Below are 23,388 nucleotides of genomic sequence, written 5' to 3' on the forward strand. Positions count from 1 at the left end.
TTAAGTCTGTTTTCAAATCATTTCTGCATTCGGGTCAATAAAAAAAAGCTTACCCACACTCACGTGATCCTGGTTCACCGAACCAACCGAACTATAACCAGAGACAACAAGACAGCAGGGAGGAAAGAAAGGTGCGCATACGCCATCTAGCGCAAACAGACAGAAAACACACCAGCATGAGAGAGGACGAACGTGGGCTTTTAGGTTATAACACTGACATGGATAACAATGGCATTGAGCTGTGGTGACACGCGAGAACTGTCACTGACACACTGGAATGACAGGAGGGTCAATGTCAATGAATACGTACATACAAAGACGAGTAAAGGAATGACATGGAAAAACATATATATATATAATAGAAATATACAATAGTTATATGAGTATATTTGAGTATATTTCACAAGTATTTTGTTCTCCATATGTGATGACAGAGGTGTCTCCTCGTGACACTGAAATAAGAACAGTAATGGATGAAAATTAAATAAATAAATAAACAAACAAACAAAAAAGCTACGACAACTAGTGTTTTTTTTTTTTTTTTGGCGCTCTCGTGACACTCTATAGGAGGACCGTCAATTATAAGCTGTATGGTCATAATTTCGTTTCCATCCACATCTTCACACGAGTCGTCTCTTATTCGCTGAGAGCTTGCTGGAAACAAACAGTCCAACTTTTATTTTGAACTTTTGGAGCTCGGAGCTTCCTTCTGATGACTTGAACCTGCGGAGGAAAACGAACTGAGGTCGTTGTCTGCTGACGAAAGGACTTCGCGGTGAAGTGATCTGCGGGCAGAAAAAAAATGAACACTACAGAAAAGAGGCTGGCGGAGCTGATACGCGAGCACCCGAACCTCTACGACCAGTCACGCCGCGACTACAAAGACAACACGAAGGGGCATTTGTCGTGGAAAGAAATCGCGGACGCCATGGGAAAGTCGGAGGAAGAAGTGAAGCTGAAATGGAAAAATCTGCGCGACAAGTTCTGTAAGGCGAAAAAGCGACTGGCCAAGAGAAACTTCCCCCAGCTGGACGACGGCGACAACCCGGTGGAGAGGCACGTCCCGGTGCTGTATAACCAGCTGGGCTGGCTGAGCGCTTATGTCAAGCCCAGAACAGAGAGCTGCATGGGGGAGTCCGAGGAGGTGTGTACTGTATGTCCGCCCGTCTGTCCTTTAGACAAGTGTAATCACGTATTTATTGACACACATTAGCTCAGCAGCCATGGAAACACGGCCGCTGTCATTGAGTCTAACCATAACACAGAGACGGAGCTCCATTTAGATTAATTCATGTCCATCATGCGCACATCTGTAACATCAGCTTTTAACAAGCTGAATGAGCTGAATGCGCGGAAACATCCAGCCACATCTTCACTGACAGCTGTCTCTATCGATATCCGGCTGAGGGTTTTCAGTACAAAAGCAGTTAATCGACAAATAGCTTTCATGAAATTTGTTAAAACATACAAGCAAACAAAAAAAAACATGCCAAAATATTTTAACAGCAGAATTGTTTTAATTTATATTCAATTCTTTTAATTTTCTAGGATGGATGAGATGTTTTAGCCTTTCGCTTTCTTACAAATCAAACTAGCACCTTTCAAATCATATCCAATGCATAGTGATTTATAGACAAATAACAGTAAAAATAAATGGCTGTAGACTGATGCTATCCCACCTTTAAAATAATTTAATTCGTTTTTGAGTTGTTAAGACGAAGAAAGGTCCAATTAAACTGCAAAATAGGAGCGCAGAAATAAAAAGTGAATAAATAAACTTTATTACTACCCCAAATCAATTGAGGTAATAACATCAGAGTAAGAGAGGGGGGTGTCAATATTATCAAGAGTAAAATCTAGATAAAGAATAATATAATGAAATATATAGTAGTCCTATTAATGGCAGTCACGGGATCTCTGAATACAAAGTTTTGTAAGCTTTCAACAGTATTCATAATAGAGCTGTCAATATTAACGCGTTAATAACGACTTTACGAAAATTCATCTTAACGCCACCTTTTTTTGTTTGTTGACGCAAGATTAATTGAGGCTCTTTCTGTGAATATGACCCTTGGTCCGCCCCGTAGTTCCCATTCGAGGACGGTTTCCCGCCGTAGCCCCGCCCCTTCCACGAGACGATGGAAGCGCGCTCTCCCTGAAAACGCGTTCTAGGTGTACGGCAGCAGGAATCAATGAGCGTAGCCAAGCTAGTGAATAACAAGCTAACATGGAAAAAGGAAATGGTGTTTTGAATGGCAATTTCACATTTAAAATCTTACCAGATGGGTCCCTCGACAAGACCAAAGTTAAATGTCGTTACTGTCGATGTGAACTGAGTTATCACCGCAGTACGTCCAGTCTCAAATATCACTTGCTAGCAAAACACACAATTGATGCAGATATCCCCTCTCCCGCTGATGTAAGGCAGACCACGCGGAGCAGTTTCCAACAAAGAAGTCTGGACAACTCTACCTGTGACGAGGTTAGACTGAGTTACAATGTGTGGGATTGTTTTTTTATTTAGTGCAAATGTTACACAGGTGAAAGAGTGTTGCATTTAGGTCAGTTAAGCCTTCTGTTGATGCTTGTTGGGCTTAATTTTGCACTGATTAACTTTCAGCGTGTATTTTGTATCAGAAAGCTCAAGAATGTTCTGGACAGTACTTTGTCAAGACTTTGCTGCAAGACTTTGACGAGCACTATTTTGCGATTAATCACGAGTTAACTGGACAAACACGAGATTAATTGCAATTAAATGTTGCAAATATGTCAGTATTTTGCTATTAACATTTTTAAATGTATGACAACATAAAAACACATGTCTCACCATTTCTTGAACAAAACCTCAGCATAATCCGTACAATCTCTGTGATAAACTGAAAATGTAGCCATATTTATCAGATTCCTTATAAGGAATAGATGCACAAAGAGAACATTTTCAGATCAGATCAGTTTTCTTGTCAGTTTGAGGTAAAGAGGAGGTCCTGTTAAACTGAAGCTAACTAATGTGCTCTTCTCAGTGGGCCATTCATTACCCATGCTTGTTTGTGCCACACAGGTAACTGGAAGAGCAGATAACCAGGAAAACGAGCGAGATGAAGATGAGAAGGTGCACCTCAGTTCCCTGCCTGTCGTCAGCAGGAGTTTCTCCCTTGTGGAGTCCTCTCCCAGCAGCCACCAGGATGTCGTGTCCTCTCAGAAACGCAGAAGGCAAACAATGACAGAAACTGAGATGAGCTCTGCAGATTCCCTCAGCAGCCTCAGAGATGAAGATGAAATGTTTTTGCTCAGCCTCCTGCCCTCCCTGAAGAGGCTTACCATCAAAAAAAGAATGGAGGTGCGGATGAAGTTCCAGCAGGTGCTTTACGCGGCTGAGTTTGAGGATTAAAATGCTTCAAAGGTACTGAACACTAGTAGGTCGCAGCGGGTTTACTGTGCCATATGTACAGATCTCCTCAGGCATTCAGCTTGTAAATGGACTATTTTAAACAATATAACTCATGTACGATTATTATTGTATCCCTATCGCTTGTAAAATAGAGGTGTTTGAAATCCATTGCTGCGAGAGTTGAGTGTATCAAGAGGTTTGTTTCTTGGTGTGAAGAAAAATAGGAAAAGTCTTACCCACATTTGCTTTGAACTCAGATCACGGAGGTGCTGGTTTGTTACTTGATGTAAGAATGGAGGCATGAGTAATCGTTACATGTCTGAATTCTAGAGAAGTCAAGTACAACGCATCAGTCCCGTAAACTGGATTTAGCTGATTGGTGAGACGGCACATTTTGATGTTTCATGTTGAACCAAAGTATATTTCTCAGTTTTTCTCCTGAAAGGTTACTTTTTAACATATAATAACTCATTCTGTCATTGTTTCTACATAAACCCTAAAGAATGATTTGCAGCGGAAGTATTTAAGAGTACTGAAAATATTGTATGAACAACATTTGTTTCCTTTAACTTTTAGGAAACGGTTAATTGTTTTCAAACCATGTCATCTGCCTTTGATGCCTGATTAATTTCAAATATTTGTTGTAGATTAAAAAGAGCTCACTGTGTGAACATGTGTAACTTGTCATTATCTTCGTAGAGGAAGCCTACTTTTTCTACTGTTTATATTTTACAAAATAAATATTTTTCATACCAGAAACACTTTGTCCTTTCCTTTGCTCTCCATTCATAAATTTCTGAGCTGAATTCTCTCCCTTATACTCACAATTATACTGATTTCAAAGACCAAGATAAACCGCACAAAACGGTTGGTGCTGATGAAGATAAGAAAAAGTCTCCCCTGTCTTTCTGCTCATTGGTTGCACTGGTTTCTTGAAAAGCCCTCGGTCTCATATTTCACTTTGTTCTTTCTAGCTGCAGTAATTCGATTTAATTCTATTTAGCTGCAAAGTCATTCACTCCCGAACAAGGCCAATCGCTTCCCTGCTTCAGCAAGGAACTCCCTCTGCATGCAGCTCCTCATTGGATGCTAACAAACGTGACGCTTTCATTCATCGCTTCATGTATCTCATTCATATGTTCAGCTAACTTGTGGGTTTACATGTGTACAGATACATCCCCCCTCTTGCTCTGTTCTCTCCCTGCTGTGTGTTGTCTGTCTGTCTGTCAGCTCATCTCCTCTCACCTCTCCCATGTGTATGTATCCCCATCCAAGCCGCCCCCTCCTCCTGCTTCCTCTACCGTCTCCCGTCTTTGCTGTGTTACTCCTAACCCCCTCCCCTCTCCCAGCCTCCCTGCTCGCTTGCCATTGGGTGCTGTGTGGGGTGATGGTTGTGGTTTCTGTCGGTGATATCCCCGGAGTGTGTACCGGCTTACTGCCTCTTGACTGCAGACACTCATACCAACACTGCAGCCTTGCAGTAACTTAGCGTAGATAGACGGTATCTAAATCTATTCACCACTGTTGATGTGTGTATCGTGGGACACCCGGGAGCGGCTGATTGCTGTATGTAGCTGCTACAACTGGACAGCTGCACTAAAGCTTCGAAGTGCATCAAGCCCATCTTGCCCGGTTTATACTGACTCACTACCTGAAGTTCCAAGTAGGAGAGACAAGCAGAATGACTCAGGATCAACACTGTGCTTCTTCACACTGAGGTGAGATGGAGTAATTTCACAATTGTCTGTTTAAGTGATCATAGCACATTAGGAATGGTGGTGTGCTACATATAGTTGTCTAATAACTACACGTTTTGTAACAATATAGCCATAATTTGTCTATGTATTAGTCAAAATGAAAATTGCACATGTCGTCTGTCTTGTGCTTTGTAAACCATTTTAATGATAATGATATTGACTCAGTGTATTTGATCAGCAAATAAAGCAGCACTCCAGCTGCAGCATGGCTGCACTGTGAAAGCCTACTATCGTTAAACAGCATCACACCATGATTGGTGGAAGGAGCTTCTAGTGGAGTGCACTGATTGGCCGATGCCGCTGTCTCTTGTGAAGGAGGGCCTGTTCCTACAGTGATTGAGAGTGTCATATGGTACAAGACACATTGCCCTGAGAGTGGTGTGTAGTAGTGAGAATGTTTAGGTGTGGTTCAGAGATGAGAGGGTGAGAAAGATGGACGGAGAGGAAGGGAGAGGCCAACATGATGCAGCTTTAAACTCATCGTTTTGATCCATCAGAGTTTCGAAAGTGAACTGCTGCAGGGAGACTAAAGCTTATCAGAAGGATACATGTTCTGTGCATATGATTGTGCATGATAGACACCGAATTGTTATGTTTTTTGTATGGCATCAGGATGAAAACAAAAAAAATCAAATGACACATTTTGGTTCATTTTGGATCTGACAGACGGACAAACACGTGAACGAGCTGTAAAAAGAATGTACACAAGAAAAAAAAAAATCATAAAAGCACATCAGCATCAAATGATTTCATTTTCTTCTCTTGAAAATGATAAACAACCTGGGGAATCAACGCAGGCAGCGGCATGCAAACAGCTAAGGAGTCATAGGTCTGCAGTGAGCTGGTCATATGATTCCTGGTCAGCCCAAAGCGATTAGAGAAGGGAGGGAACGGAAATCCACACAAGAGGAAGAAAAGCAATGGGTTCAGTTACACGGTTTACTGCAGGCTAATACAGTGATAATGCTTCCAGCAATTTGCTGTTGGTGTTTTTGGAGGCTTTTACAGCTATAGTGATATGAGGTGGAGGCCCACTGGATGCATTCCTCGTGATAAAAAGAAAAAAAAAAGTTTTTCTGTAAATCGTTTTTTTGCGGTGAGTGATCCCTATTTTCATTCATCTTTTCTGAATATTACAATTCTATATAATATCTGAGAGGAAAGCAGTTTAGCGCGGCCTATTTTATTCATGATTCATGAGGATATAGAGAATAATTGGTCTCTGTTGGTCTGATGATCAGACATTAAGTCTTGTAAGTTTGTTTAATTCTATTCATTCATCGATTATAACTTACCAAACTGTTTAGTCTGGCTTGTTTCACGACTGGTCTACCTCAGAATCATGTGCATGTGGAAATGTGTTTTTACTTTCACTTCATTTGATTTTTGCACTGAACAAGCCAACATGATTTCACTGTCACTGTGTTGTGTGTCAGGCAGGCATCCCTCTTCAGCATCTCCTGAGTTAAATCTGACCAAACTGGAATTTGCTGTAATAATTCACCACAGTGCAGGGGGGAGGTTCATCTGGGATACCAGAAAAAAAAACAACAACAACAAGAAAACCTGACTGCGTAACACTAAATCAACGTAAACCACTCCAGTGTGGACCACTTCAAGACTCAGGGACTCCTAATTCCCTTTGCAGCAAGTCCAGCGAGAGTCCCGTTCACCATGTACTCCCCTCAGAGTCTCCATCGCTGGGGCATCACTCACAGTGAAAGTATGGAGCGGTTAGCCTACAGCCAAGGTATGATGGAAGTGGAGTTTTGAATGACTGTTGTGTGATGATAACAACCACTGCAGCCTGGTGTCATGTCACGTTCGTATGTGGTCCAAACATCTTAAATCTCCACCTACACATCACTGCACTAGTATGACTTAGGCTTAGTGAGAGTTTCTTAAAGCTCAAAGCTTTATTGCAACAATCCACTTAAAAAGGCAACTACCTTCATAACAGGTCACATTTTCATGAGTGAAGCCAAGACAGCAAACAGAAGCAGCCATCTCTTCTATCTGCGGTTTGATTTTTGATTCTTAACCCTCTATAATACTATCCTAAAGATGTTGTTGTTCTATTTATGAAATAGGATTATAACTGGGATAATCAAACAGAAAAATTAGGAAATCAGTTGATAATAAAATGACGATTAGATGCAGGTCTAAATTTCATGCAGCATGTTTGTTTCTCTGGAGACTGAAACCACAACCTGTACTGTCTTGCTCTTTCCATCTCCGTCCATCTCCGTTCATCTCCGTTCATCTCCGTTCATCTCCTTCCTCTTAACTGGTGACTGTGTGGGTGTTTGTCATTCCCACCATCATGGCTCTGTACTCTTTTCTGTCCTGTTCCACTGCATTACTATTTAAGAATTTGCTTGTGAGGGCTCAGTGCACAGTTGGAGATATAGAGGCCACAACTCAAAACCCTCCCTGCAGAAACAATAAGTATTGAAAAAGTCAGATTACCTAAATATGGCCAAGATGGACAGTAAATCTGGTAACTGTGTAAGTCAATGCACTGCATTATATCACAGACATATTACCTCTGGATTTTCGGATATTTTTCTAACAGTAAACATTAGACTGTATTGTTCCCCCTCACATATCTAAAAAAGACTGCTCTCGCAGTAGCATCCTCAACCTGCACACCGCCCTGCAGTTCCCGCTTCCTGCACCAGGGGGCGGCAGGCCGTCAACACTGCAGCCACTAATATCATTACGTAGCACTGTCTTTTGTGTGTGTTGTGGGCCTTCTGACACCGCCCCTCCGGAGGGTGCAGTGGGACCGTGGAGACGCAAACTGTCGGGTTGGGTTTGGTGGCTGTAAACAAATCTGTACAGTACCTCCGCGATGCAAGGAAAAGGCAATTTTTTCGGGAAACAGTTTGCTGCGGGTCGTAACGCTCAGCATGTGGTGAGATTGACGCCTGTTTAAGGTTTGGCTGCCCGATAGCGCGAGGACTGTTGATTTTGGACACTGGTTAGACCTGTCATCCTTTAGCCGGCGATACTCCAGGTAGCCTATTTTCATGCTACAGTAGCCATAATGGTCAGCCGGTGTATTTTGTATAGAAGCTAACTCGCTAACGGTTTGCAAACTGTCTGAATTTGACTAATTTCGCATCGAGCGGTACAGCTAATTTTGACAATTACAGTCGCACTTGAACATGGCATCGACAGCAGAGCACGACCTGTCTCTAGCTGAAGCGGACAGCAGCAAGGAGAAATCTCAGGTGTTTGGCATTTTGAGGCTACAGGACGAAAAGACTGGTGATAAAGCTAACAGCAGCAGCAGCAGCACAGTGAAAGGAGGAGGAGGAGGTGGTGGTGGAGCAGACGGGCGATGGCAGGCTCCTATCTTCGCTTTGGCCAGAAAAGCGTCCGAGACTATTTCAGGGAGCATTCATGTCCTGCCCAAAGTGTCGGAACACAGGACGTCTCTCCCAGGAGACTGGACCGTCCAAGGTAGAGTATCAGCATCAGGGAATGCAAGGATTTAAGGATGTTAAAAATAACAAGAGCGATGGCACTCTGATTCAGGGGCTGGTTTAGATTTCGAGGAAATATGAAGTAGTCTGGTGCTCATCAGTCTTTCTGAGATATGAAGAATTTAGTAAGTTGGAGCACACTGAATAGTCTACACCGGTGTGGTAGATGTGATGGTGTGAAACCTCTCCTCTGCTGTTTCTATTTTCCACCCTCAATGTGCGACCAATTGACTTTTTTTTTTCCATTCAACTGTCTGCTCTCATGCTTTTGTTGGTACATCCTTCCATTAGCATTGATACAGTGGATACTGCTGCTGTTTATAGCACCACACAACTTAACTGCCTCTAGCATCACATGCTGCTCTTCTGAAAGTGGGAATTAGTTCCCTGGGGGATGCCATACTTTGTGCTTCCTTGTGTCATTCTTGTGATCGTTCCACAAAGTCAATAATAGTAATAGTACTGGCTCAGTATGAGCTCTATCTGCCCGGCAGCCAGCATCTTTGTCTCTCACTTGTCAAGCTTGTCATACCCTCCCACACACTCAGCTAAAAATAATCTGATTTCTGTCATGTGTGTATATCGCGGACTTGCATTTGAATGACTCAGATCAATTGAAATGGCCTCTTCTACATCTACATTTAATATCTTTGGTTGGACCCATCATGCAGTCAAAAATGACAGTGAAGTTTAGTAAAGTTTGACTGGCGACACATTAGCTGTATGACCTGTCAGGGCAACTTGAAACGTTTTATGCTAATCTTCCATTTATGTTTGATTTCAAGGTTCAAGATGCGTAAATTTTGTAGCTTTTTACGCTCCCTTTGGATGTGCCGTGGTACAAGTCACATGACAATCACCACAGTGGAAAGGTTTTCACCTCTTTTAGGCGGTCTGCACATCGACCTCTTGACAGGCTCACTCCATTTGAAGCTCTCTGACATTGCCGAGCAACGATTCCACCTCTGATCGCTCTTATCCTGTCCTGGGGTTTGGCTACACATTAACGCAGAGTTTGATGTGTAGTTTTTAAAAGCACAGCTCTTCAAAAGGTACCAATATCACACCTTGGAGATTTTCTTTCATGGGTTTGTAGCAGCATGTTTATTGTAATGTTTGGAAATGACTCTCAGATTCATTATTACTGTGCCACTTAATGGTTGTATGTTTTTAAGAAGTATTTTACTTTGCTCACAGATTTATTATAGAAATTAGGTCTGGTCTGGTGGACCCGTCCTCCACGCTGTCTTTGGGACTTAATGCACTGAGTTTGCTAGACAAATGGAAATCTGCATTTTATTTTTAAGGAAATTCGACCTTTAAAGCTCCTCCCTGTTTCGCATGTTTCCGGTATTGACTGCTTGTAAGACATTAACCTGGCTGACCCAGTTATTCCTGGGACGAAAACAGAGTCAGGCCTGTGAGTTTGTAAGTCTTAATGACTAGATTTGTTGGGATTATTTATTTAATTAAACGCGTGATTTAATTCGCAGTTCTATATTTAAAGAAGTTGGAATGCATTCGATTTGCATAAGAATAGTCTTTCAACTTATTTACGTGTTCTTAATGGTTTGGGAGTTTCGCATCTGTTTCGAAAATCTGTGTCCATTTTTGCTGAATACAGGAGTTCAGCTGCTCCAGAGTGCGTGGTTGTTGTTGTTTTTTTTTTATTGTCCTCTTTAAGATGCTTCATACATTTTAAACAGAAGGCAGGTCTGGGCTTGAGGCGCGCACACACACACACACACACACACACACATACACACTGTGTCTGTTAAGTAACGCTGTTGAACGTCAAGCAGGAGGAAGTCTGGAATTGTGCCGCTGAAGATCTCCTGGGAAAAGGCGTCTCCTTCATGGTAGCATATGGCAAATTTCATCAATGGTACCTTCACTCATATGCAGCCCAACCAAGTGTCCACTTTTTCTTCTTTTTCTTCTGAGCTCGCGCTCGGAGAACTCGTCAGCGTTTCTGTGCAGAGTTTATATGTGGCTTCCTCTTCGTGCACTGCAGTTTCAGGCTGCATGTCTGGATGCAAACACTGCCAGGACTAGGATATATTGATCACAGTAGCATAACTGCGTCTCCTCATGCACATCCAACAGCGGTCTCTGTCCTTGGCCTTTATGCACTTTAGACTTCCTGTATCTTTTTACAGTGTTATACTCAGTAGATAAACCAAAAGTTTTGTGCTGGCAATTTTGTTTTCTTAACTTAAGAAGAGCTTTGCATAAAGTGGTTGGCTACAAGTGACCCATCCTTGCTTGGAAACTCTAATGTTTTATAGCCAGTCCGTTCTGACACCCTCATTAATCTGTTGATTGTAGAATCTTCTGAAGAGGGTTTTAATGGTTTAATAGGTAGATAAATGAGTCTGTCCCGGTCAAATTTATGTGCGTGTTCCAGCTGCAAAGACATCAGTGTCAGAGAACACCGAAAATCCTTTTGTTTGTGTCCATGTCTGTAAACGATTCAGATGAAATTCAATTGAACAAATGACACCTTTTAAGTTTTTGTTGCATTTTCGAGAGCTTCCAAACTTTTCTGGAAATAGAGTGAATGTAACGATTACAAAGCCCGGTGGTCAGTTTTCATTCAGTCGTGTTGTCATGATATTGAAATAATGCAAACACTTATTTGAAAGGTGTAATTGACTCCGTATTTATGTCACACTCAAGAATTCTGGATAATGAAATGTATCCTGATATGTTTAAGTATTTACTGGGGACTCTTTTTCCTGTAGCGCTGCGAGACCCCATGGCCATGGAGCGAGCCAACCTGCTGAACATGGCCAAACTAAGCATTAAAGGGCTCATTGAGTCAGCTCTGAGCTTCGGACGAACCCTGGACTCAGACTACCCGCCTCTCCAGCAGTTCTTTGTGGTCATGGAGCACTGCCTCAAACATGGCCTTAGAGGTAAGAGACGGAAGATCTTTTAACTTTGAATGAAAAAGAATGTATGTCTTGCATTGGAAAACGTTTTAAGTTTCCCTCCCTAAGCAAGTTCACTGATTTTTAAAAAAAAAATAAACAAATTTTGTGCTCTTGTGTCTGTCTGAGAAGTCTCTCCTTCTTTCTCCAGTGAAGAAGTCCTTCTTGGGGTTTAACAAGTCTCTGTGGGGTCCTCTGGAGCTGGTGGAGAAACTGTGTCCTGAAGCAGCAGAGATCTCAGCCTCTGTACGAGACCTACCTGGTCTCAAGTGAGAAATAAATTCATGCCAACATTGTCACTCACTCCTTAAATTGGCCTTAGTGTACTGTTGTAGGAACATGAGCCGCAACAATCACACGCTCACAAACGGGAGAAACATGAGAATGTGACCTGAGCCGTGTCAGGGAAGTGTAATTTACTTTCATTTCAGCTTTCACCCTCCTGCCATGTCACTTCTCCCTTTCTGTGTTGTAGTGACGCTTAATAAAGATCTGACAAGCAGTTAGATGTTAAAATGTGTGTCGCACTGGCAGTTTTAGGCATTATGTAGCTTAAAACATGGTAGTGGAACAGTCCACTATGCATCAATCACCAGTGTTGGACAGATTGTGGAAATTAAATTGTTTTGATAATGTTTTTTTGTCCCCGGGAACACATTTGTATATTAAAATGTCCACGTGTGGATTCTTAACATCCAGGCAGGGGATCAAGTGAGAAATATTCGCATTTGTTTTGCCTGCTCCGGTAAAATGAGGAACATTTGTGCTGTTTCAGACGAAAAGCACACTCCGCTTCCTTTGCTGGCGCTGAGTCAGACCAACAGACGTGGCAAAGCAGTGCAGGCCCAGACCTCGTGTCTGTTCCAGCAGTTACAGTTTTAGGGACAGAGGCGTAGAATCTAAATGAAATGCTGGACAAATCAAGGTTAATAGTGAGCCCACACAACTTTCAGAGGATTCTCCAAAATAATTACATATCAGAGAATAAAAAATAATGCCAAACTTGAAATTTTCTTGTACACAAAAAAAAAAGCTCAAAAGACACGTGCAGGAACAGACTAATGAAAACCATGTAATCATTTTATGACATCAACAGTCTAAAGCTCTCACAACATCCTCACTATCTAACCTCATCGCTGATGTGCGTGTCTCGCAGGACTCCTTTAGGCAGAGCCAGAGCGTGGCTGCGTTTGGCTCTCATGCAGAAACGGCTGGCCGACTACCTGCGACTCCTCATCACTCGAAAAGACCTGCTCAGGTACACGCAGAGAGAATACGCTGCTATATGCTTGTTGCATTGTGAAAGGATAAACAGAGAGGTGGCGTATCAAATCAAGTTTTATCTTCCTCCCTAGTGATTTTTACGAGAATTCAGCTCTGATGCTGGAGGAAGAGGGAGCTGTGATCGTGGGCCTGCTGGTGGGCCTGAACGTCATCGATGCTAATCTGTGTGTCAAAGGCGAGGACCTGGACTCTCAGGTAAACACTGCTTGGAAAAATTCCACAAAGATACTCTGGGAATGCCGCGGTGCTAGAAATAAAAGAGAGATTAGGTGACACTGCTGTGCTTTGACCCTCTTTCTGTTTTTGTTCTGATTAAATCAACTTTTTCTGTTTTCACCAAACCGATCACCACGACACATTCATGTCTCAATCCAGCTAAAACTCTGCTGACTCTGCTTACCTGCCAGTGCACCTGGAACAGTTTATCTACCGTTGCCTAGTTTCAGGAAGCTCAGTCACAGATGAGAGCTGTCTGTTGAGTCATTTTATCTTGACATCAGGAGGGAGCGTGGTGTCATGTTTCCACTTATGGGAGGAGACTTTGCACGTCTCTCACGGTTACAAGCGTCTCACTCAGCTTGTGTTCACACCTGACTGAATAAGGCTGGGATGCTTTTAATGTGAAGTGATTTGGTATTTATGGATACATTCAGGGGGGTGGGTAGAAATGACTGAAACATTGAATTCTTTATTTAAATAATCCTAGGTTATCTTTTCTCTTTTCGACTCCATGATGGACTGGCAGGTTTCATGCATGCATGTGGTTATATGCAGACACATATAGCACTGGTTATGCTACCTTGTGACATTATCTTTTTTGTTTTTTTTTTTTCATTTGAGGTTGGCGTGATCGACTTCTCCATGTACTTGAAGAATGACATTGACGACTACAGGAGTGAGGAGAGGTACTACCTGTCCTTGTGTTTCCACTTTCGTTATGTAGCTAGTTTCTTCTTCAGTGTGTGATGCGGAGCTCTGGTTTGTGTTTGTCTCCACGGCAACAGAAATAGCCAGATAGCATCCATTTTGGATCAGAAGAACTACGTAGAGGAACTGAACCGACAGCTGAAGTAAGACTTATTTTGTACACCTGTGTGAATGGTCTTTCGAACACTACCATGTAACAGTCCGGTGGAAGAATGAACGCACCATGTAACACCTGAGCTGTGAAAGTTATCACTCCTACAATCCCAGTCCCATAAGCTGAAAAGGAAAAAAAAAATCAAATGTAAATGTCTGTGTTTTTGTGTGCAGCTCCACAGTTGGTGGTCTTCAGGGCAGAGTTGACTCTCTGGAGAGGTCCAACTCCAAACTTATAGAGGAGGTGAGGCCCACTGTCAAATGTGACTGAGCTAAATCTTCAGAAATCACAGTTAGTGTGAGCACTGGTGCTGTTAACAACCAGCTCAATGACTGTGTTTCCGTTTCCATGTGCACATTTATGTGTCTGCAGTTAGCCATAGCCAAGAACAACATCATCAAGCTGCAGGAAGAAAACCAGCAGCTGAGGAGTGAAAACAACCTGATTCTGCTAAAGGCACAACAACATTTAGAGGTACACGGTCGCACAAAAGACACGGACACACTGCTGTCTCAAACACACAAAGTGTTCTAACCCTGCCCTGTTGATCCAGGTAACTCAAGGAGACACCTCGCTGGAGAGAGACACGTACAAACAGTCTCGCCAGGGTTTGGATGAGATGTACAACGAGGCTCAGAGACAGCTGAAAGAGGAGTGTCAGCTCAGACAGGTCAGACTGTGAATCTGTGTGTAAAATAAATACCAATTGTGTTTAATAACAGACTGCATACATGTATTCTGTCCATTCTCAGGACGTGGAGAATGAGCTGGTGGTCCAGGTGTCGATGAAGCAGGAAATGGAGCTGGCCATGAAACTCCTGGAGAAGGACATTCACGAAAAACAGGTGAACACAGTTTTTCCTCTTTGTTTTTCTAAAATGAAGGTCTTGTGGGTATTTTTGAGAGTGAGATTGATTATGAGATACATTTGGACATTTTTCTGGCCTCTTGCCACTGAGACGTGAACTCTTCAGCAGAAACACCTGCAGCTGATATTTAGAGCCAAGCTGTTAGATATCATAGCCACAGTTCAGTTGCAACGTCATGAGACTAGATTAATTAAAATATCAAATAGCCTTACGTCAACCAGCAGTAAAACTGGAGAATAAAAGCCTAATTATCATGAGAACAGTTGTCATGCGCTGTGTGTAGTTTTTTTAAATTGAAATCTTCCTTTTTTTAATAAACAGGACACTCTGATCGGTCTGAGGGATCAGCTGGACGAGGTTAAAGCCATCAATGTGGAGATGTACCAGAAGATGCAGGTACAAAAATACCTTCACCCTCATTTAATTCACAAGACAGACACGAGAAGGAGTAAAATTGTCATCAGTATTCACTACTGCTTATGAAAGCCAGCTGTTCTCATTTCTGTAGTCATCCGATGAGGAGATGAAGAAGAAGAATGACATGATCAGTCGTCTGGAGGAGAAGACCAATCAGATCACTGCCACCATGAAGCAGCTGGAGCAGAGGTGAGATACTCTACTTTGCTTGAAAGGCCACATCACACCCGCTAATCAAATCACTTTGTCCCATGTGCCTCTTAACCAGATCTGCTGCTGCTTCATGCTTCTTTAGCAAACTGAAGCCTCTTTCAGGTGATTTTTTAAAAAAAAAAAAAATTCAATCCAGGATTGTTGCGACTCGACTGATGCGTTGTGCATGTGGGGAAAAACAGAAGCAGAATTGATCACTTTAGGGCTGGCAAAGAGGGAAAGTAACAGTCAAAACGGTCCCGCTTGAGGTACGCTTACTCACGTCAAGCCGCCATCGTGGAACTCGCCGCTCTAAGCAAAGATGCCAACGTCAGTCGGCTGATTCTGCGGTGCCGGCTTGATGTGTGTAAGTCCACAGCCATGCAGGGCTGAGCTGCCTGTGTTTGGCATGTGTGAAATATGAGGAGGAACACTGGCGAGTTACCCTATGAGGTGCAACTGACATGTGGAAGAGGCTCAAGTTTGATGTCACCGAGATCCTACAAAGAACGTTTAAAACGTTCTTTTTTTGGAGATCAGATAGTCATTGAAAAGATAGACGTTATTTTTTGTTTTGTTGGGAACTTTTCAGTTGTAGAAACATGGGGACAAATGTTTTGAGCTCAAATGTTTTGAGCTTGTCGGTGTTTGGGTTCCCCGGGTTCCCCTGTGTTTGGTGCAAATCCTAGTCATTACATCAATATTTCTCCTACATAATTGTGGGTTATATCTCATAAAAAAGTTAGAGTTGACTGGAAAGTTTATGCAACAAAGGTTTGTCATCGCCAGCTGAGATTGATCTGAAATACAGACTGTTTAAATGAAATAAAACGTAACTTTCAGGGAGGAGCCATGGCTAGAACCTGATGACAAAATTAAATACTAGACAAGACAGATCAGTATATGATTGATATCCTCCATGTGGAATCCCTGCACCCCTTAATTTATCATGTCTTCTAAGATAAACTGCTTGTGTTTTCATGCATGCTAAGAGTGAGGGCTCCATATTTGTCATCATGTAGCTGCCTGCTGGTTCATTGACGCTTCATGATCCCCCCCCCCCTTGCCCCATCGTCTCCCAGTCAACACAGTCCATCCATCCCCTCTCCTCTCCCATTGGTTTGAATCTGTTCCATCTTATTTGTGATTGGTTGTGACTGTGCTGCTTCAAAGGTTTACGAAGGCTGCAGGACTCAGACCCCGGTTACACTCTCAGTGGGAGTTTTGTGTTGTGGTTGAAAAGGCGTTAAAGGCTTCCGATGAAGCTGTCATATTCGAACATTTGCCGGCTAATGTGAGAAACCGCTCCCCCTCAGAAATAAACATGTTTACATTTAGATAAATCAGAAGTGATGATTTGTGTTTTTGTTTGCTGTCCAGGTTCATATCTTTCATATTGATAATATGCAGGCGTTACCTGAACCCTCCAGATTTTGTCAGATGCAGCTCTATTCATCTGTCTTCTACATTCCCTTTCCTTCCTCCTTCCAAACTCTTCTCATTGCTCTCGCGCTCTATGAAAGGAAGTATATCCAGACTGTGGAAATTTAATTATGGAGTGAACCTGGCAGCCTAAAATCAGATTTCTGTGTTTCGGTGTCTCATTAACACTTCCTGCTCTGCTTGTGATAAATCATGAATCATAAATGTTTAGTGTAACCAGGGGCTCTTAGAATACTGACGTATTGACATCCTTTCTTCCTCCCTTTCTTTCCTCCTTTTCCTTCCCTTCTGTTCATCTCTTTTAAACCATTTGTCCACCCATACGTCCATTTTGCTCCCTCGAAACCTTCATCTTTATTTATTTTTTCCCCTTCTGATTTTATCCCTGCTCCCGGTGCAGCGATAAGGATCTGCTCAGTCAGACCAGAACCCTTGCTATGTCATTTGTGAAGTGTGCCAGCACAGACACAGAGCACCAGTACAAGCTAGTCAAGGACATCTCCTTCTGAGGACAAGCACGCATGAATAACTGGCTGAACTCAGAGGAACTTTCTGGTTATTTTGCACACAATTTCCAATTGATTTTAGGGCCCGAGAGCTGCCACGGGATCAGGTGAAACGGGCCTGCACCTTTGGTTTAGTTCATGAAACACCTTCAGCGAAGAACCGGGACTCATAGAGATTTTTTGCAGAGCGTTTAATAATTTTTGATGAAATAACATTCAGACAACTGTGTTTGTAATGAGTGAGGATATGTTTCTTTTGAATGTCCCGGCAGTTTTAGTCATTCAAGTTCACGAGCAGTTGTGTGTAACAAAGTGGAGACCTGAGTCTGTGGAGTCTGAGTATCGTGTCTTTAAAATGATTTAAAACAAAGTGAAGTCGCATTTTAGATTTATCATATTCTACTTTACATATGCTACACACGCTCCAGCAGTCAGTTTATATGCAGTAATATAGTTTGGACTCTTGAGGTGTAATATAGGGCCTTCGTTATAGATCATAATAAGTGAGAAGGTATACAGTAGGTTGAGTCACTGTAATGTTTAAACAGGGCTTTTTTGGACCCAGGATAATGCTATCTGGAGTGATAACATTTGCACTAAAGACCTTTCTGTTTAACAAAAAAAAATGTCTCTCCGGCAGTCGCATCCACGTTGGCTTGCCTGAGACGTGTTAAACCACGTCTTTGCTTTGCTGTCCTCCACGGTCCCCGTGCCTGAAGAGAACATTTATTTTCACATGCAAGCAGCCAGAACCGTTCAACTTGCTAAATCAGTTTTCTGCCGCCTGCATTTCATCACAGTCGGTTCGCTGTAGACTTGTAGTCAGACAAGAATGTGTTTGTGCAGCCTCCTGCTTCTCATCTGTTGCTGGTTTGCGTTGCATGTGTTGCACCTCCTGACCTGCTTCAGACTGGCTGTGACACACTTCGCCGTGTCTGAAATCAGTCCCTCGCGCACTCGCACTCAAGCCTCTTACGTGCCCCTTTGTAATAGTTCAGTAGTAAATTGATTCTTCAGATCAAATCGTGCGATACTTAACCCTTATGTTGCAACTGAATGGTGGTCTTGCAGAAAGTGGTGTACAGAAAAAGTTTGGGTTTGAGGCAAAAATTTGTCATTTACAATTTGGACGCTCGAATAACAAGTCGGAGAGTACAGTGGTGCAGTATAACTTTGAAAAGGGAGTGATTGTGGATACAGCTTGTCCTCCTACTCGTTGTCCATCCTCTCTAAAATTCCCCTGAGATGAAAATTAAAGGGAGAGTTTGCCACTGGTGAGCTACAGTAGGATCAGAAGCCTAAAACAGACTAGTTGCAGAACTGTAAATGTCCATTAAGGGGGGCTGTGCTGTTGTGCTCGTCTCGGCATATTTACTGACGTTTGTGATGTATATATTAGGTAGTAATCTCTCTGCCTATTGTAACTCCATGTTAATAATTATCAGAATTTGTAGAGAACTAAACACAAATACAGTTGTTTTAAAAAAAAAAAACCCTCACAACTATTGTCTTTTACCACAGTGATCAATAAAGTGAAATGTTTTGAAAGTGCTTGTTGTTGTTGTTGTTGGAGTTATTGGCCATGTTCAGCTTGTTGTACAGCGGAACATTTATTATGAGATTATTTTTAACAAGTAATAACACTAAGTCAACAGTTCATAATGCTGTGGGATAAACTCGTTTTAAAACTATGACTCATCATATCCCCAAAACAAACCGTGAAATTGAATCTTCACCCTGGGCAGCGTTACCACAGATGTGTCAAAAGGCAGAGACTTTTGAGGCTGTCATGGAAATGATAGTTCTGTCTGTCCGTGAGCACTCAGAAGCTGCATTTGGTTAGTTATTCTTTACTCTTCTTCTCCGTACCGTTGCTTTTTCCCCCATTGTTTCATTAGGAGTCTTCATTTTGGAGCCATCGTCCCTTTATACTCTTTTATGTTTTGTTGTATACCTCTACGGTTCAAATCTCCCCCCTTTGTGTCACAGTTTTATGTCCCGGTGTTGTAACGGTGCACGTTACAGTGCCATTGTTCACCCCAACCTCTGCCATACCCTCATCGTTTCTGCCGCCAGAAGCTTTACGTTTCCACTCTCCCTGCCACCTTCTTCTGTTGCTTTCACCCCCTACAAACACCCACCTCCCAATTTTTTCTCTCCATGGTCCTGAGTTTGTCCCTGGTTATAATGGTGCAGATTACAGGAGGCAGAGAGGCACCGCACCTCGGCCGAGGAGGGGACCAGGCGCTTCAAGCTGGACTTCGCCAACAAGGCCGACAGCCTTCAGCGGCAGATTGAACACAGAGAGAAGCAGCTGTAAGCCAAATGCCTACAAACACAGACCAAACGGTAGACGTAGAAACACACACACACACACACACTGTACATTTTACCTAGATAAGCTGTTTAGCATGGGTGAGCTGGTTCTAATCAATTATCTAGGAGCTGCAGTGTAAATTAAGTGTGGTACATCTGCTTTCACTACCTTCAACCTGAGGCAAAACAAAACCAATATATAAAAACCAGCGTGCAGTAACGTAATGTGTTCAGCCTCTACATTTGTATTCGTGTTATGTGTGTGTGTGTGTGTTTATGGACCGTTAGCCAGCAGCTGGAGACAGACCTGAAGATAGAGAGGGAGTGGAGACAGACACTACAAAATGATCTGGACAGAGAAAGAGACACAGTGGCTCAGCTGAGCACAGAGGCGCTGCAGATCAACGGGCTGAAAAAGGTGATGAGAGGGAAATATACAGTACATTTACTTTATGTGACTATATGACAAATGAAGTGTACGATGCGCTTTGGTCTTATCTGGGTTGCGTTGTTTGTTGGTTTTCAAGGAGTTCCATCGTCTCCAGGACGAAAACATTCAGCTGAAGACCATCTGTGAGGACCAAGAGCGAGCTCTGGAGGAACTGGGCTCCAAACTCAGCGAGTATGTCAACTCTGCCTGATGATTTTCACTCTGCTGTAATCAAGCTGCTCCTCAGTTTTAAAATGATACTTTCAAAAGTTGCTTTTATGACGAGAACTTTCAGCAACACAGAAATACTGTAAAAAAAATACATTGGTAAGAGTAGGACTTAATGTTCAGAGTCTTCTTATTTCTAACAACAGTGACCTGTGATGGCTGACTTTATCTGATTTATTTACCAGTTTCTAAATGATTTTGTCCTCAGATCTAAACTCAAGATTGAGGACATCAAAGAGGCCAACAAAGCACTGCAGGTACAGCAGCAGACAGTCAAAAATCAAAAAGTCTGTCATGGGATTTTGCGTAATAAGAAAAATACGATTGTTTTGTTTCAGGGGGGTCAGGTGTGGCTGAAGGACAAAGAGGCCACTCACTGCAAGCTGTGTGAGAAGGAGTTTTCCATCTCAAGACGAAAGGTCAGTCCTCACAAGACCTCAAATAACGCGTCCAAAGTGAAAATCACAAACTGCTGCAAAGGTAGTAATCCATCATTCTTTTCGCACCATTTTTCTGGGTTTCTCCTGGAAAAACAAATCGTCACAGGAAATGTACGGGAAGTCATGATTTTAATTTTCCGTCAGCAACAGCTTTTGGGGCCTCAAACTGATGAGTAATGAGTAATCGAGTACTCTCTGAGCAGCAAATGAGCGAATCAAAAGGCCCGACAACAACTCTTCCTGTCTGTCCACAGCACCACTGCAGGAACTGTGGGGAGATCTTCTGCAACAGCTGCTCTGACAATGAGCTTCCTCTGCCAGCATCTCCCAAACCAGTCAGAGTCTGCGACACCTGCCACGCCCTCCTCCTTCAGCGATGCTCCTCCAATCCAACATGAGAGAGAGAGAGGGTGACCCCCTGTAACACTGCCACAACAATTTAAAAACCATCTGATCAACAATCCTCTGCAATGTCCATCTCTTACCGTCAGTGTTTGCTGCCAAGGGTGGACCAAGCACACGAGCGTTCACATTTGACGTGGTTTTGTAGTTTGTTCGGGTTTTAAAAAAAAAAAAAAAAAAAAAAAAAGGAAAAGAAAGTGGCTCCTGGATCAGTCATTTTCTGCAGTTGTTCTGGAGGGAGTGTGAAATGTTTTCTGTAATCAGATGCATAAAAAACAGACTGAAACATCTTTCTTGATAACAGTAGAGTTGTCGAAAAGGACAACTTGATATTATTAAGTCACGGTTGACCTAAATATACAATTCAAACCATATATATATATATATAAACTAGACACCAGGCAGTACAGTTTACAATGCAACTGAGTCAAACAACCACGTGGTGAGGATGGGAGTTTGGTCTTTAAAGAGGGAACAACTTTACAAGGAGCTGAAAGTGAAATTGCACTGCTTCTGCTAAATGCACATGGGTTTCTCAGTGTACCTCATCCACACCTCACATAATGCATGTGACAAACCTCAAACTGCACACATTTACTGCATGGACGGACAGATGACATTATATAGTTTGCACAATGAGTCGCCGTCTTTCTGTTACTGCGTTTGACTCCAGAGCGCCTTCCCGTCAGTGGAAATGAACACGGACACTCTTAAAGCAGCGTTAAAGCAGGCACACGACATGAAGCCAAATCAGAAGGTCGGAGCCCAATTAAAGTAAATGTTGCATAAGCTTATTGAAATGATGCAATAGCAAAACGTGTGCTGTACTCAAAGCTAAGCGTGGTGCAGCCAAACATTAGGTTTGTACCTTAGAACTTTTCCATGAAATAGAAACTTGGTTCACTTTTCCCCTCTTTAATAGCAGCTGTTTGACATGATCAACGTGAATATGTTTTCTCAGTCTGGAGGCACGAAAAAGGCCTACTGTCACACATGTACCGTCACAATACCATGTTAGTGCGATGAGTCACATGAGTTCAGACTCACTTCAGAGCCTGTTGAGCTCTGCAGACATTAGAGTAGACAACTTCCCCACGGGGCTTTGGCTTTAATGGGAACTGAAAGTAGTGTTGTTTTTTTTTTATTCTTTAATGGTGCCATGTGAGCGTTCCCCACCTGTTTTTCATGCTGCCAAACAAAGTACCACTTTTTTTTTGTTTTTTTTTTTTTACAGTAAGGATTTAGCCCTACATCATAATACAAACATTTGAAAGTAGCAACACTAGTCAGTCAGTCCCGATCATAGGCACATTTCACTGTTTGTTAGAGACATTAATGCAGTGGATGCTGCTTAAAGGCTCGAGAGGAGCGACACAATCGATCGGTCACCATTAGCCTGGAAGGCTCCTGTGTTGAACCACTGACGGCACTGATGTTGACTTCCCTTGGCAGCGGTTGTTCTGAACAATGTTTGAAACACTTGATAATCACATATTGTCAAATCTACATGAATTTGTATTTCCATTAGATTTTTTGTGTCATGCACATTGTGTTGGACGTGTTTGGGAACTTCCCTGTTAACTTGAAGGTCAGTTCTGATCAGATGTTATAGAATATTGCTTTACTGCTGCTCCATTCATAAGAAGGAAAGTGTCAAACTCTAAACCTTTTTTTTTTTTCATCCAAAACCAAGGTTTTAATTTGATTTGTCGACAGCCTTGAGCGTTGTTGTAGCACAAGTTGCAATACATACTCTGATGCACTTAACGTTTACAACCTGTGACTTTCTAAGATTCATTCCCATGTAGATTTTTATTTCAGAATGTGTTTCTAAGTATTTAAGGGACCCTTTCTGAGCTGAGTCCTTTTCTTTTTTTTTTTTGCTTTGCTGATCTTGTGAATCTCCCAGCTTTCTGTGGGACTTGTACAGTGTTGATATATAGTCATATCATTGTACATAATGTTGGTAAAGCTCTAGCTTATGAAACCTTTTTGTTAAATATTAAATCTACTGCCTGAAGTCTGTTGTCTTGACCGTTTAGTGCTTCTGATGACATCATGCTGCAGACACAACAGTTGTTACATTTACCGTGATTTCTGCTGGAGAATGAAATTCCTCTCAACACTAATGATGAGACCAGTCTATTTATCTGGTTTAAATCTATAAAGTTAGCATTTAAAACTCCTTTACCCTCAGGCCAAAGCTTTGTT

General features: G+C 42.3%; 2 protein-coding genes across 9 annotated transcripts; both read left to right on the plus strand.

Moving 5' to 3' along the window:
* Nucleotides 1-731: 731 nt before the first annotated feature.
* LOC140302406 (uncharacterized) lies at nt 732-4,145 on the plus strand. 2 transcript variants are annotated; one of them, XM_072381234.1, is made up of 2 exons: nt 732-1,144; nt 3,059-4,145. In XM_072381234.1, the coding sequence occupies exons 1-2, from the start codon at nt 803-805 to the stop codon at nt 3,386-3,388; spliced, it is 672 nt and encodes a 223-aa protein (XP_072237335.1). In that variant the 5' UTR covers nt 732-802; the 3' UTR covers nt 3,389-4,145. The 2 variants fall into 2 exon arrangements, with proteins under 2 accessions (XP_072237335.1, XP_072237336.1); XM_072381235.1 differs by lacking the exon at nt 732-1,144 and adding an exon at nt 2,151-2,482.
* A 700-nt stretch (nt 4,146-4,845) lies between these two features.
* On the plus strand, nt 4,846-23,197 carry rufy2 (RUN and FYVE domain containing 2). Of its 7 annotated transcripts, none has more exons than XM_072380400.1 (20): nt 4,846-5,106; nt 6,582-6,895; nt 11,381-11,554; nt 11,721-11,838; nt 12,726-12,827; nt 12,925-13,048; nt 13,694-13,758; nt 13,858-13,923; nt 14,108-14,177; nt 14,307-14,408; nt 14,488-14,604; nt 14,657-14,779; nt 15,125-15,199; nt 15,312-15,409; nt 19,558-19,677; nt 19,966-20,095; nt 20,205-20,299; nt 20,544-20,592; nt 20,674-20,754; nt 21,030-23,197. In XM_072380400.1, exons 2-20 carry the CDS (start codon nt 6,820-6,822, stop codon nt 21,171-21,173), a joined length of 1,929 nt encoding a protein of 642 aa, XP_072236501.1. In that variant the 5' UTR covers nt 4,846-5,106; nt 6,582-6,819; the 3' UTR covers nt 21,174-23,197. The 7 variants fall into 7 exon arrangements, with proteins under 7 accessions (XP_072236501.1, XP_072236502.1, XP_072236503.1 ...); XM_072380401.1 differs by having other exon boundaries at nt 6,586-6,895; XM_072380402.1 differs by having other exon boundaries at nt 4,849-5,106; nt 14,687-14,779.
* Nucleotides 23,198-23,388: the final 191 nt, after the last annotated feature.

The sequence above is a fragment of the Leuresthes tenuis genome, unplaced genomic scaffold, assembly GCF_036924035.1.
Source record: "Leuresthes tenuis unplaced genomic scaffold, fLeuTen1.0.hap1 SCAF_2, whole genome shotgun sequence".
Lineage (NCBI taxonomy): Eukaryota > Metazoa > Chordata > Actinopteri > Atheriniformes > Atherinopsidae > Leuresthes > Leuresthes tenuis.

What these genes read in the sequence shown, in the direction of transcription:
- LOC140302406 (XM_072381234.1), top strand. Translation starts at nt 803, where the DNA reads ATGAACACTACAGAAAAGAGGCTGGCGGAGCTGATACGCGAGCACCCG. An exon ending in GCATGGGGGAGTCCGAGGAG is followed by an intron (nt 1,145 to 3,058) that starts GTGTGTACTGTA and finishes TGTGCCACACAG; the next exon opens with GTAACTGGAAGAGCAGATAA.
- rufy2 (XM_072380398.1), top strand. Translation starts at nt 8,316, where the DNA reads ATGGCATCGACAGCAGAGCACGACCTGTCTCTAGCTGAAGCGGACAGC. An exon ending in CGAGACCTACCTGGTCTCAA is followed by an intron (nt 11,839 to 12,725) that starts GTGAGAAATAAA and finishes CGTGTCTCGCAG; the next exon opens with GACTCCTTTAGGCAGAGCCA. An exon ending in GAACTGAACCGACAGCTGAA is followed by an intron (nt 13,924 to 14,107) that starts GTAAGACTTATT and finishes TTTTGTGTGCAG; the next exon opens with CTCCACAGTTGGTGGTCTTC.